Source organism: Athene noctua, chromosome 4 (genome assembly GCF_965140245.1).
Source record: "Athene noctua chromosome 4, bAthNoc1.hap1.1, whole genome shotgun sequence".
Lineage (NCBI taxonomy): Eukaryota > Metazoa > Chordata > Aves > Strigiformes > Strigidae > Athene > Athene noctua.
The window spans coordinates 46,617,979-46,636,991 of NC_134040.1; the positions used below are offsets into that span (position 1 = coordinate 46,617,979).

Consider the following 19,013-nt stretch of genomic DNA (forward strand, 5'->3'; position numbering starts at 1 on the left):
TGCTTCTGCTGGACTCAGTGGTAAACTCTCAGTGACATCAGCAGGGCAAACGCCTGTCCAGAAGCCTTCCTGGAGGCCATAGGAAAGAATGGGAGAGTGTGTGAGATGACTTAAGGTGGAACACGGAAATAAATCAAGCCATTTGCCCAGAAATAAACATTATTATAACATTTGTTCTGAAGTATGTTCCTTTCATACAAGAAGCAAAGAAATGCATGGAAGGCAATGTTATGATGCCATTTACAGAGAAGGACAGATGATTCAGAGGTAAACTCACTGCATCTGTTGCTTTAGTACATGTGCCAAGGAAGCCCATGCTCAGTTATTAGGCACCTGCAATAACTAAATTCCATACCATGTTCAAAGCCTTAACTGTAAATCTCCTGGTTTTCTAGCTTAAATATTGAGACTTATCTGCAGAGTTAATAAGCTAAACTTTGTGCACGTGTATATATTAAACTGCTTTATATTTAAACATTAATGATGAAAAATTAGAAGAAAGAAGTGCCTTTCCAATTATACTATGTGGTACCAGTCTGAAATCAGTTTTATAGTTTAAAATAATAGATTTTGGTGTTTCATTTCCTTCCTTCTAAAATGAGAGACATCTGGGTAATATTATTTATTCATGCCTTGAAAACAAGTAAACCAAATACACATATATAAAAATTATGATTAACCAAGGAAATCACAGAGGAAAATAAATGAGTACAAGAGTACTCTGTACACAGAGCCAGCCGAAGTCCAGCAGAATGCAGTATTTTAGTTACTGCTAATAACAGCTTACCTGTAACTTATGCTTCAAAAAAAAGGCCTGCTAAGTACCTAGAAGCAACTGCTACCACACAATGTTTATGTGGCACGTAGTTACAGTATTCTGCATGATATATTGTTCATCCTATATTGTTAAGTATCTAATTTAAAACTCTAAGTAAAGTGGGTTAACTATTTTTCTTTACTTTACAAAGGGAAAGCAATACGAGAGAGGGTAAGTGTCTTTGCCAGAGGTCACGCTACCCATCAGTGGCAGAACTGGAAATAAAATACACATCTCCAGAATGGCCAGACTGTAGAGTCTTTCCATTTAAATTGCTTTTAACACAGGATAATTCTACTAATGCCAGTCAAATAATGCTTCACTAAACTTTTGTGAGAGAAGAATCAAGTCTCAGGCTCATAGTCTAAACGCTAGATTATTCTCCCTACCTATTATACTATAGTCCAGGCAGTTGATGGAAGGTCTTCTGGAGTTTTGGTTTTTTAAATAGCATGGGGTTAAGAAAAAAATATGATGAAAAATTAAACATTAATGTCTGTATTTTCCTTCTAAGAAGCAACTCTTCTGGAACCATTCCTATTACAGCTGCACAGCAAGAGACCCCTCATTTTCTATAGCTCTCTACCACACAAGACTATTGCACTCCTTTGGAGTCTGTTACACTCCTAACGTTTCAGTTTATTTTTTCAGAGCCTTAAACCATTGATCATTGACATGATGAATCTCACTGCTGCAGGGGAACCGATTCAGCACATTGCACACAATATATACAATATTTATGAATCTTCTAATATAAGGATCCTTGTGTGTGCAATACTGCTATCTGCTAAAGTTCTCAAGATAGTTCTTAAAAAGTAGTTCTGATGAATACACCTTTTTTTCAAGGTTAAAATACCAAGAGAAAATAATTGTAATTTTAGACTAAGAGCAGTGCTCAGGAAAGTGATGGACAATAGCATTCATTGATCGCAGTGAGCGTCATCCTTAGTTTTGCTGTAGTCAACAGGATTAATTTATTTGATTTTAGCCGGTCCTGATCCTGGAAGGGAAGAAAAGTTTCCATTGATTTGAACTGGTGTTTGATTTGACCTATACTACAAGTAGCTTTTTAACAAGTACCTCATGCAAACCGATGAATTAGTTTCATTCTGAAACTGGGATAGACTCTTTTATGTGCTTTAGGAATCATCCACTAGTGTTCTGAGTTATATATACTACAAGTTACAATTTGGTTACACAGGATATACAGCATGTATCAATGGGAGACCCTCACACTTTATGTCAGTTTGGACTTACCTAATTGACTCCAAGGCAACATTGATGAACTATCAGTGCAGGGCCTTTCTGTGGCACTATCCCATGTTGCAACACCTTGGAAATGAAAGCAGAAATAAAAATAATTGTTGCTTTTACACATTTCCAAAATTCAGAATACTTCTTTGAAGTATACAGAATACAGAATTGGAAGTGATTCCTATTCTATCAGCAGTTTGGCCACACTCAGTAACAATGCTTGTTCTCAGTGAAATGTAGAAAATAAAATAGGTTTTGAAGCTACCCAGCATCTCTGGACGTGAGAATGATATAGGAAAAGAGGCCAAGCACAACAGTGTAATTCCTTTGAACCTCTTCTGCTTTTTGGAGTCAATTAAAAGTTGGCTGAGAAGTCTTCCTCTCCCTTTTTTCCTGTGTGTCTCATCTTGAGCCTATATGGCAGGTGTTGTGGAGCAAGTCTCAGCAGCACCCACTGGATACCCTTACTTCCTTGCATTTGCAAGTATAACTTAATCTCTTTTAAACAGTGATAGCAGATAGGAAAGACTCTGACTTGGGCAGATACCAGGGTAACTAAAATTACCAGACTGTATGTAAACAACATGAATTGACCGTCAGTAACCTCAGCTAGAACATAATTAGAAAAAACACATAGGTATTTTTTGAGCGTATATAACTGAAGGAGTTTCTGGCAAGACAGTAGATTTGAATTCTTCGATATAGGGCTGAATTAAGTCCTTTGTAAGACCACAGTATGTATCCTAGAGCTGCCTGGTAGGCCTGCTTTGTGGTCGTGGGCCCTTGTTTCGAACTCTTGTGGGGTCAGTTCACCTCTCCTTATCCTGAGGAGGGCACTGAGAGCCATGAGCAGGATCCCTGTACTCAAGTTCCCTGCTGTTGAGCTCGGCGTTGAAGCAGTGAAGATTTGATAAGCACTTTAAGCAGAGGCTTGACACTGTATTGAGTTGGTGGAGAGGGGAGAGAGTGTGAGTTTCTCAGAGCATTGCATAAAAGCCAGAGTAGATATTACTTCATTATCTCTACTCCCACATGTTTAGTCCTCTTCAGTAACTGAAAGAGCTGAAAACTTACAGTTTAAAAAATGGAGATGCTACCATAACTAGGACTCCAGAAACGTAGAGCCTCCAATGCATATGCTTAAGCCAGACCTGTTTTCTAAGAATTAATTCAGATTCTCTTCTCCAGAGCTTCTTGTGCCCTAGGGGTAGCACAGAAGGAAGCCCCTTGGGCACACATGTTGAGGTGCACTATGGGCTTGAGGTGTTAAAATGTAACAGTAGAAGACTTAACCAGTGAAATTAAGAATTAACCAGTATCCTTTTAATCATGCTAAATACTAGTTTTCTTGCGGCCTGTGAAGTGAAAGTCATTTTAACAATGCAGACACTGATTATCTTGCAAGTAAGATGTTAACACATTCTTAATAACAAAGATTAAATCATGAGTAATAAACAGAAACTTGGTAATACAGCATGAGCATGCATGATGGCAGATAATGTTGGTCATCTTGCAATTCCCTATGATCAATTTACACATGAAGTAAGAGCTTTACCTATTGGAAAGAAAAAATAAGCTACTGAAATGAAAGTCTATATTATCTTGAAGTTCTGTTTCATGAGGTGTCCATGTTACTGCAACTCATGTATCTCTTGATCAGTAAAATAACTAGCAGGGGTCTGAATACTGCAACGCTTTGAGTGAACAACAGAGAAATCATTTTCTCATTAGTGTGCACTTTGATTTGCTTGCCACATAATTATGACTTGTCATAAGATATAGGTTGATACCTACTTCAAAGTGTATATGAAACAAAAAATACTGTATCGTTTTACTTTTGTTGGATACAGTGCTGAAATACTGAGCTAGAAACACTTAGACTGGACTTAGAAAAATACATTGGAGATATTAACCTTTCAGAGGGTTTTCAGTTTTGACTTTCCTTTTAAAAAAATGGTTTTAGTTACTGTTTTGCTTCAGGAGAGAATGCGGGATTTTTGCCCTGGATGGTTTAGGCTAACCATAGCTATAGCTATCAATACTGTCCTATAAGGAGAGTAGTGAGTCAGTGCAACCACATTAGAATTATTGTATCATATATTTGGTTAAGTCTGTTAAACAGCAGGCATAATAAGAGGTTTAAGATTAGCTACATGTAAAAATAGGTGCTTTTTTTATTTCAGTCCAGATTAATTTATCAGGTGAAAATCAAGAATATTTTAAATTTGTTATGAAATTACCTTTAACATCATCTTGTGTGTTTTCTGTATGAGAGAAACTGGTTCTTTATAGTATTTTCTTGCGAGATGAACAAAGGTCTGTTATGAATGCTACCACCCTTCATAAAGCGTCGTGTAAATCCCGTAAATCTACAGGAGAAAGGCAAACCAAAACATTTTGTTGAGATATTAGATTTTTTTTTTTTAAATCCCTTATTTATTATTTTCATCTATGTCTTTTTGCACAGGCATGTGGAAATAAGGCACTGTCCCTTTCGGTCGTTTTCCCTTCCTTACCAACTGATATCAGTAGTGTGTTTTCCCACTTCAGCAGGGACCAGATGTCACCTGGGGTTCCTTAGGGGAGTGGGTGGTGAGGGAAAGGCTGTTTCCTTTGTTTAATGGTACATGTCCACAGTGACTGAGAACTGCTTTTCAAACTTCTTTCCTGCGGCTTCTACTAGAGATGCAAAGGATTTAGAATTTATTTAATTTTTAATTGTTGGGAAAGGAGTTTCTGATGTGCCAGTTATCTCTTGTGCTATCTTTGCTCTGCATACGTGAATAAATTCTTCCACTGTTGTCACTGGAAATTCTGTAAATACAGAAAGAGGAGTGAGCCAAATTCTGCCATACAGACCTTAGAAGAGAATTTTATTCTTCAAGTACTCCCTTTTGCATATATCTGAATAGAAATATTGTGTAATGTGTACTCAGGAAACACTGTAATGATTTCGGTAGGTGTCATGAAGGACTGTAAGCAATTGTAAAAAAAATAAACTTATTTTTGGAGATGACATCTTCAAAATTGCTTTCTGGTATGTCAGGAATCACTTTGCTATGACTGCAGTTTGTGTTTCATGTGAAAATAATAGTCTATACAAAAGTCTGCTGAAGAGCAGAAATAAACAAAATTCCAGACTCTCTCTGTATGTGCTGGAAAAACACAAAGAGAAAAATTATAAATACAGATAAGCAATGTGCAACATGCCTACAGTATTGTTAAAATTAACTCATTAATAATTCTCTATTCAGAGTGATAGCTCACTCTGTAACATGAGTTGAATAAGTTTTGTTTGTCATTTACTGCACAGTAAGTTACTCCTGAGAAAGTAAATAGTAAGCAAAAAAAAACACACAAAACCAAGTTTGAGGTTAATTAATTCCTTGAGTTATTTAACAGTCATTTGGCTTCGTGGTTTTATAAAATACACTGAACTAAATTAAAACCAGGACATAATCTGAGTGAAAGCTGGGAAGAAAAAGTGGATCTACCTATTATTATTATTATTATTATTTACACATACATGACCACATATACAATGAAATGCAGGCACAAACATTAACTTTTTTCTCCCATCACTAAAAACCCTGCAAACTGGGTGACAGGGTAGCTTCTGATTTTAAGTAGATCGCAGAACAGAGACAGATGGATTAACAGATTTCAGGTAATACTAATGCATACAATTAGGCTATGTTTGATAACAGAAATGTCTTCTTTCTTCTTGAATTACTGCTGTTATGACCCTTTATTCTGCTCTGTAGAGTTAGACCTATGACGAGATTTTTCCCACCTTTACCAGTGGCACTTGGCTACTTGCAACAGCAGATGCATCTGGCATCTCAAGCAAAAATACTGTAAAAAAAAAAGGAAAATCTGATTCATTTTCTTGGATTTCTGTGTCCTGTAGCTCTCAAGAAGCAGAGGGTTTTTTCCCCCGCTTCTTTTAGACAATTCCTTATGTTTTTAGCTTGTTTTGTCTGAGAATTTGGTAAGGACCTCTCATGAATTAATAGAACTACATACAGTGTTTTTCTGTCTGAGAACAAGTATGAACAAATGCATTCTTTGGCTAAAATAAACTGCTGACATCCATGACATGCACAACATTACATGGGTCAGAGCAAAAGCTATGCAATCCATGTGGTTGTTTTGTGATTCCCTTAAGTTTGATGGAAGTTAAAAGTATAGCACTCCTTTTTGCTCATTTGGGTAGAGGTAACCACATTTAAATAATTATAATATGTGTAGTCTACAATACTTCTTTTTTGGTTAGATCTTTAACTAATTGTAGCACCACCAGAAGAATCAGAAATGTGATGTAATTTCAGTATAAGAAGCAAAATGTCTTATGTAAAAAATAATGTTATCTTCTTTTGTATATCACTGTATAAGAATGTTAGATGTGCCAGAGTGCTTCTTAGAAGCAGCTCACCCAAAGAGCACAAAGATGGTAATACATGAAACAAGAACCCTCTCTGCAGAGGGAAAATCAGGTTCGGATTCTTTTGTGCGGGATGCATTAATTGAGCAATGGAATATCTTGGAGGCTTATTTTTAAAATTTTTTTTAACTAGGGTCAGTGAGACTCCAGGGTGGCAAGAATGAGTTTGAAGGTACAGTGGAAGTTTATTTGAATGGAATCTGGGGAATAATCTGTGGGAGCCATTGGGACAATAACGATGCAACAGTTGTATGTCGACAGCTTGCACTTGGGTAAGTTTCAGTCCAAGTAAAAATCAGTCAACTTATTTTAATGATTTCAGTATAAAGGACAATCTATTTTGCAAATCCTGAGGGCTGTTCTGGTTGATGATTGTCTTTTCTGTTTGAAAGCTGTTGAACGTTGAAGTTGTTCTTCCCAGAATCCTTCACTTCCTTCAATTGCGTTGTACTTCAGAGAGGTTGCTGTGAGAATCAGTATTTGATTTGAAAGCTGCATATGGGGTCTGGAGAGGAGCAGAAGAGGGTAGAAGCTTTGTTTTCAAAGTGAGAAGTGTGAACAGGTGAGGAAAGATTAGGACAAACAAAAACTGCTTTACTAGACACCTGGGAGACGTCCACAAACACAAAATTGTGAGGTCTGATCCTGATCTCACCTATGTAAGTGTCAATTAAGAACAGTTCCAGTGAGGTTACTGAACCTATAAAAACATAAATGTGGCCAGAATTAGACTCTACACGGGCTCCTAATCATAGGAAAATTCCTGGTTCTCAGGAGTGTGGGGTTACCCTGGTAATCATCCATTCTATCCTATCAAAAAACATCTGGGACTCATCCTAGGTTTTTGGAAAATGTGGTATTTTTGTTGTGCACATCTTCAACTAGCTCGATAATCTGTATGGTTTACTTTCAGAGTTGCACATTGATAGCAAAATCCAAAACCAGACAAGTTTTGCAGCTTCACATTTTCATGGAAACATTTTATGGAGTTATAGTAATATTGGACAGGTTGAAAGCCCTTGCATTGTCCTCATTGACCACTACTTCCCACTGCTGTCAGAATGGAGTTAACCAACAGGACCTTTTAACATAATTTGGTCATTAAACTCTAGATAATGCCTATAGTGATACTGCAATTGCAATAGTAAGATGAAACTGAGGTAAGGAACAAAATGCCCATACCAAAACCGAGTTTTAAAACTAAAATGCAATTTCAGCTTCTAAAAAATCAATGCTGTTCAAGTTAGCAACCAAATTACTTGAATATCCCCCTTAGCACCCCATTCAGTTTGCACTTTCTCAGTAAGCCACAAAGTATGGCTGGCTTTATTGCCTTTCTAACATTTCTTTCAGTCACATACCAAAGTAGTGATTTTGTTTGCTACAAGCAGTAAGGGGCTTTTATAGCATACTTGCACTGTGACATTCCTAATGATTATTCCACTTTTTAAGACTGCTAGCCAGAACTAAATCTAAGCTGTTTTATAATGTTCAATACTAATCTGGACACACCATGCCAATTTAAAAAATATGAGGATTAGATGAGATAAAAGTTCAGCCATCTGGAGGCTGTGATTCTGCTTATGACTTCAGCTGTTTACGTGCAATGTCTCCTTTCCTCATTTTCATTTAAGTTCTTTTTGCCTTCCATAGTCTGAACATTTCAGTTGAACAAGACCACTATTAGTAAAACTAGTTCAGTGATACGGGTGAATGACTTGATCTTTTCAACAGAAATGGCTTAAAGCTGAATCTAGGCCAAAAAGCCCTAAGCAAACGGTAGTTGAAAAGTTTCTGTTATGAGTGTTTGGCAGACATTTGGGTCTATATACCACAAGGTGACCTCGCTAGGTGTTATTGATGCTTTTCAGGTGCTTCCATATATCTGTTCCTTTGATTTTACAATATTTGGGCTTTGTTTTTAATTTAATTTTGTTGGGTATTATATGGAAGAAAAGATGGCTCAATAATTGTTGCTGTAGATTCAGTATGGGAAGAGAAGGAGGCTGTTTATAAATGTTCTGGATGGATTGGAATGGCTGAATAGAGGATAATGGAAACGGGCCTGGTGGAGTATGAGGTGGTTTCACTGCTCCATGGTCACAACCCTATTGTATGACATGTATGAGCAGAGCACTGGTACATTTTAATTGAGTAAGGGAGAGGGTAAGTGTGAAAGGTCCGTTAGCATTACCTCTCCTGGAAGTATAACTGCAGCAGGATGGTACTGTAGATTCACCTATGGACTGTGGACTCTGTTGATTTTTGTTGTTAAGAACCGGGAGGACAGGAATGTAGCTAGCCCTGCAGCAACACAGGCCATTGTACTATAATGTCCCACAACAAAATGGTGAGAACTGGGTCACATCTGTTACTTTTCTTTGTGCAGAAGACAATGCTGAACTGTATGAAAATGTGATGAATTTACACTGCTGAAGAAAGCCCTTTCTTTTGTACTCCAAGATTTATAGATGAGAAAATGTTCCACTTCCCCTCCTCCCACTCTAATCTCCTATCCTGATTATTCTTCTTACAGTGAAAAAGGTACAGCAAAACACATACCATTTTCTGGACTGGGCCTTATTCCGGTTTACTGGAGTGAAGTGCGTTGTCGTGGTGATGAAGAAAATATACTGTTATGTGAAAAAGACATCTGGCAGGATGGAACATGTCCTCAAAAAATGGCAGCTGCTGTCACATGTAGCTCTTCCCTAGGTAAAAAAAAAAAGCATATGGTTTGGTTAACTTCTTACCTTATTTAAATAGAAGTAGTAATTATTACTATAATTTAAGACTTCTTGGAACAGGAAATTAAACAGATTGAATAATCACGTCATTAACTGTTTCAAATCCCTTCATGCTGTGCAAGCAGCAACTCGCTGAACCACTTTTTACCTTTCCATAATCAGCAAGCAAACGTTGCTTTGAGATGTAGGTTGTGAAAAAGGGTGAAGCAGTGAGAATCTCTTGCTGTAAAAGTAGGATTGTTTCCCCCCCACATTTTTAAAAAAAATATTTATTTATTAATTTATTTGCCTACTTGGAGGTTATCTTTGGTAGCTACATATGCTACATGTCAATTTGTTAGCTTTTCTTGAACAGTAGGGAGGAGCAGCAATTTCATAAACAGGCTATGACTTCTCCTTTAGTACAGAAGTGTTGGGATCACATTAACGTAGATGACATTGCACAAGAAACTGCAAAGTTTTTGCCCTATTCTGCATAGATTTAAAACAGGTCCAAGTCTTCCCAGCTGAAGGTTGCTACCTCACACATCACTCACACAAGTCAAAATTATATAGTTAGGACAAAAGTATTATTAATGTTTTTAAGACATTTCAAATTATTTTAATGAACGTGATAAATGGCAGCTAAATGGGCAATTATGCCATCAGATTTAAGACATTGCTGGCCTTGAGAAAGGTTAGGCTGGCAGTGATGAGGAGCTGGTAATGGCAGTTTCTTCAGTTGTAACCAAATCATGTATGGCCACAGCCAGTTCTGTGCTGCCTTTCCTCTCCTACTTACATTCCTATCCAAAGACAGATGCATTTTTGTCTGACAGCTCTGCTATTCATGAGGAATATTTTGATAAATGACTTCTAAAAAATAATTTTGATCTTAATTTAGAAAACTGTAGTGTAGAGGGGAGAATGTTTTTAAGCCACAAGTTGCAAAGCAAGAGACATAGTTTTGTCTAAAGAAACTGAAAACTATAAATTTGCAAGTTACACTTTTAGATCATAAGGTTTTCATTCTCTTTATGGCCATTTTCACCAGAAAACTTCGCTTTGCTTAGATAAATTTATTAAAGGACTGTGTCTGTTTCAATAATGCAGAAAGGGAGTTTATCAGTAATTTACAGTCCAGGATATCTGAAATGAGTTAAATTGATCCTGAGTTTCGGCAGACTAGATGAAGCTTTCATGTTCCACAGGTTCTCCTGCAAACTAGCCTTTTTGAATAATTACAAAAAAGCATATTTCATACCAGTGAAATATTAAGATGAAATTGGAGAAATATCCTCAATTTTCTTTTTTTAAGCCAAGAAACAGATGAAATAGTAGCATTAATTGGTTGGAAGGCCTACACAAAAATTAATCACATTTTAAATCATTCAGATGTTAGATATGGTGAAACTTTAAAATAACCTTTTTAAATACTAGAATGATTATTTTTTTAATATGGTTTTAAGCTGTTTCCATTATTATAGCTTCATACAGAAGTAACACTTTCAAGACAATTTCTTCTGAACCAGAAAAGGGCTAATGATTTGAAAAGACCAAAAATCAAACCATATCTCAGAAAGAGGGAGGGAACAATACTTGCACAATTAAAGTAAGATTCCACAGTCAGTAAGATTTCACTGCTCTTAACTGGAATTACCAAACAAATGAGAAAACATGAGGATGAATTTCTACTTTTGTGGCATTGAAAGAATTTTTGCCTCTCAAGATTTTAACCTCTTGGATCGAGCCTATAGAGAGCAAAGTTTGCTCTTACTGGCAGAAATGCAGCTCTACTTACTGATTGTAGCATTCGGCCTTACAGCCCCAGGTATCTGTGAACGCTTTGACACTTAAGTAACTCAATATCAGTATGGTTACTTGTCTGTATAATATTCTTCAGCTATTGAGAGTGGAGCTTAGGGGAACTCATTTCTAAGAAGTTTAATTTCAGGTTTTCCACCTAACTGCAAAAAATAAAGTGTAGTTCTTGAGTGATGTCAGAGAAACCGTGAAGCCATCTTCTTGAAGCCATCTTCTTTTTTCTTTGCTATCAGGATAACATTTTAGAAGAGAAATGACCCTTTCCTATATTCTATGTTTGATCACAGCCCCTGTCTTTACTCCGATCCGGCTGGCTGGTGGGAACAACGCTCATGAAGGAAGAGTAGAAGTCTACCATGCTGGCCAGTGGGGGACTGTCTGTGATGATCAGTGGGATGATGCAGATGCTGAAGTTGTCTGTCGGCAGCTTGGCCTTGGGTTTGTGTTTTCTACATATTTTCGACTCCAGCAGCAAAGCAGGAGAATTAGTCAGATGCGTAGCTTGGAGTTGTCACAAGATACTCCTTTAAAATTGCACCAATACTTTGAAGCAGTAACTAAGTTTAATTATAGAAGGTTCAGGTACAGCACCATTACTTTCAATTCCCTTGAACTTTGATTTATAGGATCCAGTTTTCAGTATTATATGATAGAGGCAATTCTGTCTGTAGGACAGACAAAGGATATGCCTCAGAATAAATGCTGACTTTTTAGTGAAAACTCACTACAATTTCAGTAAAGTTTCAATCTAAAACCGTAGGTGAAGAAAAGGAAGTTGCTTTGACTGTTAAAATCCTTACATCCATTTTACTGAAGAGTCTAACAGCCTCCTTGCTTTGCAGTAAGAGCACTGCTTTGTCAGAGGAATACGGTTTTTGGCATGCCTGTGAGAATCTCTCAAGATTCGTTTAAGTCATGAGTTTCTGAAGATTGTCAGTTTGCATATACTGAGTAGAGATCTGTTTGAAGTTTTGACAGTTAAACTTGCCAGCAATTCTGTCTGAACTAAGCATGGTCCGTATAGTCACAGCAGCAGAACAGGATTTTCTTGCTCCTCTTCTCAACCGCCGGGGGTGATTTTTATACCACACAGAAGATAAGTATTCAGTATTTGAGGAAAGATGCTCCAGAAGTGGGAGGCAAAGAAGATACCTTCTCGATTAGAGAGGAAGGAGCTGGGGACAATTGGGATGAAAGGTCAGATGGGTTGAAGAGGGAAAGAACTAAGAGCAAATTGCCAAGCAGATACTAAGTTTTAAACCCAAGGAGTAGAAGGGGATTATGTCTGAGGCAGACTGGATGGGAACTAAACAGGTCAGTGCAAAGGAGACTGGAACGGGACTCTCTTGTTCAACCCTGCTGGGATTATGATGAATTAAAAAAGTGGCATGGAAGGTAGCAAGTTTTGGGGCATTAATGGGTGGTCCCCAGAGGGTACTTGTTTTGTAACGTGAAACTGAGACCTTGGACTGCTGGTGCCACCCAAATTAGCTCAAAAGGATGAGAACTGTGCAGTACTTAAAAAGCTTCTAGGTCTCCTGGTGAGAATCAACATGCTCCTCTGACACCAAATTTTAATTTTTACCCGTTTATTTTGTTTTATATTATAGTTCTGTATTCCCATACATTTTCAATTGGGAATACCTAATAGAAAGTCTATCTTCTTACAGGCTTTTTCTGATTTTGAATTGGGCCTCTATTAATAAATTTGGGGAGTTACTAAACTATACTTTACATTTCTGTATACTAACAACAAATTATACTAATAATTCTGTATACTAACAACAAACGTCATGTTTAGTGATTACACTAAAACATTTGATTACTTATATTTGATATTCAGAAACTGCAGTTCTGAGATGTTTCTAATTTGATTCATTTTTCTGAGTAAATAAATTGTATTAAAACGGTGCTAAGTCTTTTTGAAATATTTCTAGACACTTACAGAATTTCTCAAATAATCAAGATGTCTTGACAAATGTGCTTATTACTATGAAGTGAAATTTTACCGACAGTGGCAGTAAACCAGTTATGAAGTAATAAAAATAATGTAAATTTGCATACTGTTAATCCATCTGGAAACATGGACAAATTGTATAAGTAAAGAATCTCAGCAAGTACTTTCCCACACCCTTTCAGCTTTTCTGTAGCACTCCTATAAGAACTTCAGAATATTAATCTACTATTAACAGGAGAAAAACAATAATTTATTTTATTATTTGGTTTCATAAATGCTTTTTGCTTGATACAAATTGACCTTGTTATAGTAATGGGATGTGTTGTCTCTGCTTCATTTGAACTCCAGAGAATCTGACTAGGTTATGGTATAATTTGTTTTCAACATTCCGAGTAGTCAGGCACTATCTCTTTGATTTCAGCCAGCTCCTTAAAGAATAAGGATTTCTTTTTTCTAACATTTTCTATAAATTTGTACTATCATCAGCATTAAAAAAAAATACAAGAAATGGAAGCTATGTAGGAGAATTTTCTTTTTGTGTGCAGTCTGTATATATGCAAATACTCTTCAGTAAACTTAAATGAAGATAATTCATCTGATACATATGAATGTTCCAAAGTACAATAATCTTAAAAACTACCAGTAAACCAGGCTTTCTATAATAAGCCTATAATATATTTAGAGTAATATTAATAAAAATAGGTAACCTGAAAGTAGATTCTTCAGTCCATATTTATTCATTTTAACAGAAATAGCATGAAGTGCTGAGAACTCACAGAGGCTATCTCGGTATATCAGAAAGATACACTGGAAAACCAAGACATTTTTATTTATTTAGATGCTTAAATATAAAAGGGATACCTAGATTTGAAATAAGTATTACTCTTAGTGTATCATTTGAATTATATTTTCTTAGTTTACTATGTAGGCATTCACAACTTCAACCAGTTTGAAAAGCAGCGCTTTATGAAATATGAGATCGAGGATTTGGCTCTTTTTCCCATTACTAGCATTGCAAAATGCAAGTGTTCAGTAAATTAATGCTACATATAGCATTAATACTAATATATAAGATATATATACATATAGCATAATGCTACTTAACAAATTAAATGAAAGACTAGTAAGGGCAATCAAGAAATGTTTGCAAATCTCAGGAAAAAATACCATTTCCAATCTATTAAAATTCTTCTTGGCATTGTTAAAGGAAAAAGAATAGAGCAAGATAGCTGTTAATATGTTATTTGGAATTAGGAAGGTCATTCAGAAGAAAACACAATGTCTAATTAAAAATATCTCTCAAAAATAAGGTACTAACTTCAGACTGAGGCAATGTGTTTTGCTAAAATGTTGCCTGCTGAGTGAGGATATTTTGATTACCTGCTTCTTTGAAGCAATCGCAGATTATAACTCTTCTCCCTACTGAGTAAGTAAGACCTGCTTTTTCATATTTTCCATGTTCTCCACCACTTGAAGAAGGCTTCTGGTCATCAAAGAAATAGTCTGAAAATTAACAGGGCATTTTCAAGATTAATGAAGCACATTAGCTTGAAAATATTAAAAACAAACTGATTTTAAACAAAAATGAAAATGCAAAACACAGACTGTGTGTGCTTTTATTTACTGAGCACCACCATCTACACAGTGTCTACCATGAATTTCCACATCCTTCCTTTTTACAGAACCTTTTCCTGATCCTAATTTAATTTTTATAAGCCTCTTACTGTTATTTTACCTATACCCCTTTACTGTTTATCAAGAATTTGTATGATTGCTAATTGTAAATTTAGTGTTGTTTTCCTTTTTTAAAAAAAGAGAGAACAGAGATTGTTCTGTATTTATACAAACCACTAAAAATGAAATTCACATCTATGTAAATCCATACATAGATTAATGAGTTAGTGCCTTAAAAACATGAACTACCACAATTCACATTAAAAAAAAAAATCACATCAATGTACTATTCTGACACACAGTTGCAAAAGCCAGCAAAGAGTTTGAATGATTACATCCCAAAACAAAATAGTCAAGACCTGTCATGTTTTCAGTATATGCTGTTAGGTGCTACGGGACAATATAGGACTCGTATGGAAAACTCTCTTTAAAGCAAATTAAAAATTAATGCAGAGCCCCACACCCAAACTGCATGTTAATTAATTTAAAGTAATCCTTTAGACTATAAAAATTTAGACAGACATTTCAATCTTACAAGTTGAAAAAGAAGAGTGATATTGAGACTACTCCTACAAAAACTAGACTGGATATATCAATAGAGAAACTATTGAGTGGAAAGGAACCAAACCACGAAAAACATTTGCATATGAAAGACATGCTATCTTGAATAGAACTGGAAAAATCCTGATAGATCATCAAGTGTTAAACACTGCCTAATTTCTCTAATGCTGAAACCATAGGTTTTTGTGCTCAGAATCCTCTATGCTGGCATAACACACACAAGGCTCATCATTGGTCTGCTTTCTGTGCTTATTTCTACCACTCGTTGGTGGTATGACATTGTCTAGTCACTTAAGATCTCTTTGCCATGGTTTTCACGTGACTAAATGAGGAACATTCAGTTTTATTTACCTCTTCTGGTATGTGAGATTTGATTAATGAGTTTGGAGGACAACAGATGAAAGTACTGTAGAAATATATATCGGATTATTTTTGCTACATAAAACCATTAAATTAAAATTAGAATCCTCATACCCAACTGTGCATCTATAATCTGTTCTAGGAAAGATACTTAAAAATCAAAAGGGACAGAAAAGGAAAATCTCACAAATACAAAACAACAGAAAGCAATTTTCTAAATATGTTCAAACCGTGTAAGTGTGGAAACAGTTATGTTCAAGTTGCTCCATAGTCTCAGGTGAGACTGAAGCTGACTGTGGAACCACATCACGTTATGAGACATAACAGGGGCTGCGCTGTCAGTTACCAGTGCTGCGGCTACTCAGGCAGTCCCATCTGCTATTTTACAAGCTAGATATGCAATAGTTAAGCTCTTCCCACCCAGTCCCAGACTCTTCAGCTTGCTTGTTCGTGACTGGGTGTTTGTTGCACTTCAACAGGGGTGTTGCCAAGGCGTGGAGCCAGGCTTACTTTGGAGAAGGCTCAGGCCCCGTGCTTCTGGACGAAGTGCGGTGCACAGGAAATGAACTGTCACTAGAACAGTGCCCAAAAAGCTCCTGGCGAGAACACAACTGCGGCCACAAAGAAGATGCTGGTGTTTCCTGCACACCTCTCACAGGTACTTCACTTGCCAATAATCACACAGGAAAACAGTGATAAATGCAGAGTTCACAGCTGTGGAAGGAGAATTTGTAAGGTTTGCAGCTGCACCACACACCCAGACCTCCCTCCCCAGTAATAAAGTGTTCTGGTAGTACCAAAACAAACCAGCTGTTAGCTGTGGAAATTTTACAGGTACAGAAAATCTCATTATTCAACACAAAGCCTTGATTCCTCAGTAACATGCTAACTGCCACTTGCTATGTGGGGCATGCCTTAACTGTGTATCACATCTATCAATGGCAGCAAGCGTTTCAGCATAAAAGCAATGGGAAATAACAGAATATACAAAGATAAGGTGTATATACAGTGAAATAATGTAATCAGAGACCACTCCTGCAGACTTGGCATTGGGGGATCAATATCTTGTGCTATTTCTCTTGCACTTAAGCAATTGCATTATGCAACACTTAACAGCTGGCCGGGTGCATTATGGTATTTCTTTCATCTTCTCGTTAAATGACACCTAGTGATCAGCACTAGATTTAGTAGTCTAATATTCTGGTCAGATGTAGTAAACACAATGTTATTAATTTTGTTTTAGAACAATAATTGGACCTAAGAAAAACTGATTCTTGTTTTTGTTTTTCCTTACTTGTTAATGACACAGATGGTGCATTAAGACTAACAAGTGGGAAAGGCAGTCATGAGGGACGCCTGGAGGTCTATTATACTGGGCAGTGGGGCACAATCTGCGATGATGGGTGGACAGAGCTGAATACACAGGTGGTTTGCCGGCAGCTGGGATTTAAGTAAGATTACTTGATATTAGATATCTGACTCTTTGACTTGACAATGATGACATTTACATGAACCCTACATTATTCAAGAGTCTGCTTTTTTAATATTAGTTGAGTGCTTCACAGGAACTACTGAGTTGAAATCCATTAAAGTCTGCTACCCTCAGTCTCAAAGAGATATTTATGGCCTCACTATAGGTAGGAAAAAAAGCTTCAATTGAGGCTGTCGAATCACAACAGCCTTTATTCACCAAATTCTAATCATCTTTTTGGCTAAGATCAATGCATATGCTACAGAGAAAAACTGATGTGTTGTATTCTGTTTTGCCTATAAAAGTTTGATTCTTCAAAATCTTTGCTTGTTGAACAGTCATTTAAAATCACAGACATTTTCAAGGTATAAGTCCTTCTGGATCTAGCTCAGAAAAATCCACATTCTGACCTTGGAACACTGTTAATGTATTGAAAAGCATATTTTAGAAAAAAATCTCATTAGAGTTTCATGCATTTGCTCTTCACTACTTTTCCTATTGACTGTGGCTACAAACATACACTCTCACGAGGTGATTGTTGTCTTGCCTTCAGCTTGTAACAGCTCACATTCAAAAAAGAATGTTGTCTCATTTTTCCCAGGCTGTAACATTTAAATGTATATGAAATACTAAGAACATGCTTTAAGTCTCAGTCAGTGAGACAGCCATATGCTTGCTTGAAGGGAGGCCTTAATCAAGGGTATTACATTCTCAAGTTTGTATTAATGTAATTTCTTAAAAAAACATTTCCATAGAAGCAGCATATAGTGCTCTCATTGAATTTAATGCTAACTGAACCTGCTCTGTCATGGTTAACACTGGTTACTGTTACTACTTCAGAAACCTTTATTTCTTCAGAAATAATTTATTTCCTTTCTAGTGCTTAAGTATCACAGGCCCTCAGATCACTGTGGACCAAAACATTATGTATATGTATGTGTTACGCAGGTATGGAAAAAGTGCACCTGAGAGCTACTCAGAAGGAAGCTCTGGGCCCATCTGGCTGGATGATGTCAGCTGCTCAGGGAAGGAGACGAACCTTCTGCAGTGCTCAAGGAGAGAGTGGGGAGAGCATGACTGCAACCATCAGGAAGATGTCAGACTCATTTGCCATCCAGATAATGACAGCCATAAACTCTCACTTGGTAAGGCATCTCTTTGGTAAAGTCACAGTAGGAATATTGCAATGGGTGCAGATTTGACCATAGTATAGTATACTTAAGGATGCTCAAAATCCTAATACTTGGCAGATGTATGCAAAGAAGGAACAGAAAGGGAAAAAAGAATGCTTTCTTCCTGAAGATCATAGGAAATAATCCAGCTTTGTTTAAAGCAACATAAACAGCCAGAACATTAAAGATCAACATAAATTTGTAAGGTAACAAAGTCAGATTCCAGAGGTCCTGTTCTCTCAGCCTTCACCAGATTTTAGACTTATTCAGCACTTCCTAATTGTATACTGCATTTCACTGGGCACTCTCCAAATTTTAACTAACTGTCTCATGCTATCAAAAGTTGGAGACATACCTGAACATTGAGGAACATAAATCAATAGTATATCCTCCTATGGCCTTACATTCAGACAGCCTGAAAAAAGAGATAAAGAGGAAAGTTCAGAGATTGCAAGAAGGAAGGGTGAGAAGCATTAAATTATTTCTGTATTGCTACTGCAAATCATTTATGTTGTGCCTGGGTAAATGTTGACCAGGAAAGAATGATACTACAAACACAGATCAAAGAGCTAGTCCCAACGTCAGAAAGCCTACAAACTTGCATGAAAAAAAGAATACAGATAAGAAAAGAAATGAGAGAAAAATAGTAATTACACATTGGCATTGTAGAACAAAATATATATAAATAAATTCCAAAGATTCCTAAATCCACATGTAGATAATTTAACAAGAATTCTGGCTATCACACAGACA

General features: G+C 36.6%; 1 protein-coding gene and 1 long non-coding RNA gene across 6 annotated transcripts in view; one reads left to right on the forward strand and one right to left on the reverse strand.

The window, feature by feature from the left end:
• LOC141960197 (uncharacterized) overlaps window positions 1-19,013 on the reverse strand; it is a 52,510-nt gene that overhangs the window by 4,451 nt on the left and 29,046 nt on the right. For 4 of the 5 annotated variants that reach the window (XR_012633571.1, XR_012633570.1, XR_012633569.1 and 1 more), the window contains 5 exons: window positions 18,616-18,675; window positions 14,403-14,525; window positions 9,078-9,226; window positions 4,312-4,440; window positions 2,075-2,149 (listed from right to left, as the gene is read on the reverse strand). This is a non-coding gene — a long non-coding RNA (uncharacterized LOC141960197). Of the gene's footprint in view, window positions 1-95; window positions 1,818-2,074; window positions 2,150-4,311; window positions 4,441-9,077; window positions 9,227-14,402; window positions 14,526-18,615; window positions 18,676-19,013 lie in introns of those variants that run through there. The other variant, XR_012633572.1, reaches the window with a different exon arrangement.
• Window positions 1-19,013, forward strand: part of PRSS12 (serine protease 12) — a 44,839-nt gene that overhangs the window by 2,206 nt on the left and 23,620 nt on the right. The window contains exons 2-7 of the mRNA XM_074905169.1: window positions 6,649-6,787; window positions 9,052-9,230; window positions 11,353-11,503; window positions 16,097-16,275; window positions 16,927-17,068; window positions 18,037-18,233. Of these exons, the coding sequence (XP_074761270.1) occupies window positions 6,649-6,787; window positions 9,052-9,230; window positions 11,353-11,503; window positions 16,097-16,275; window positions 16,927-17,068; window positions 18,037-18,233 (987 nt within the window). The remainder of the gene's footprint in view (window positions 1-6,648; window positions 6,788-9,051; window positions 9,231-11,352; window positions 11,504-16,096; window positions 16,276-16,926; window positions 17,069-18,036; window positions 18,234-19,013) is intronic.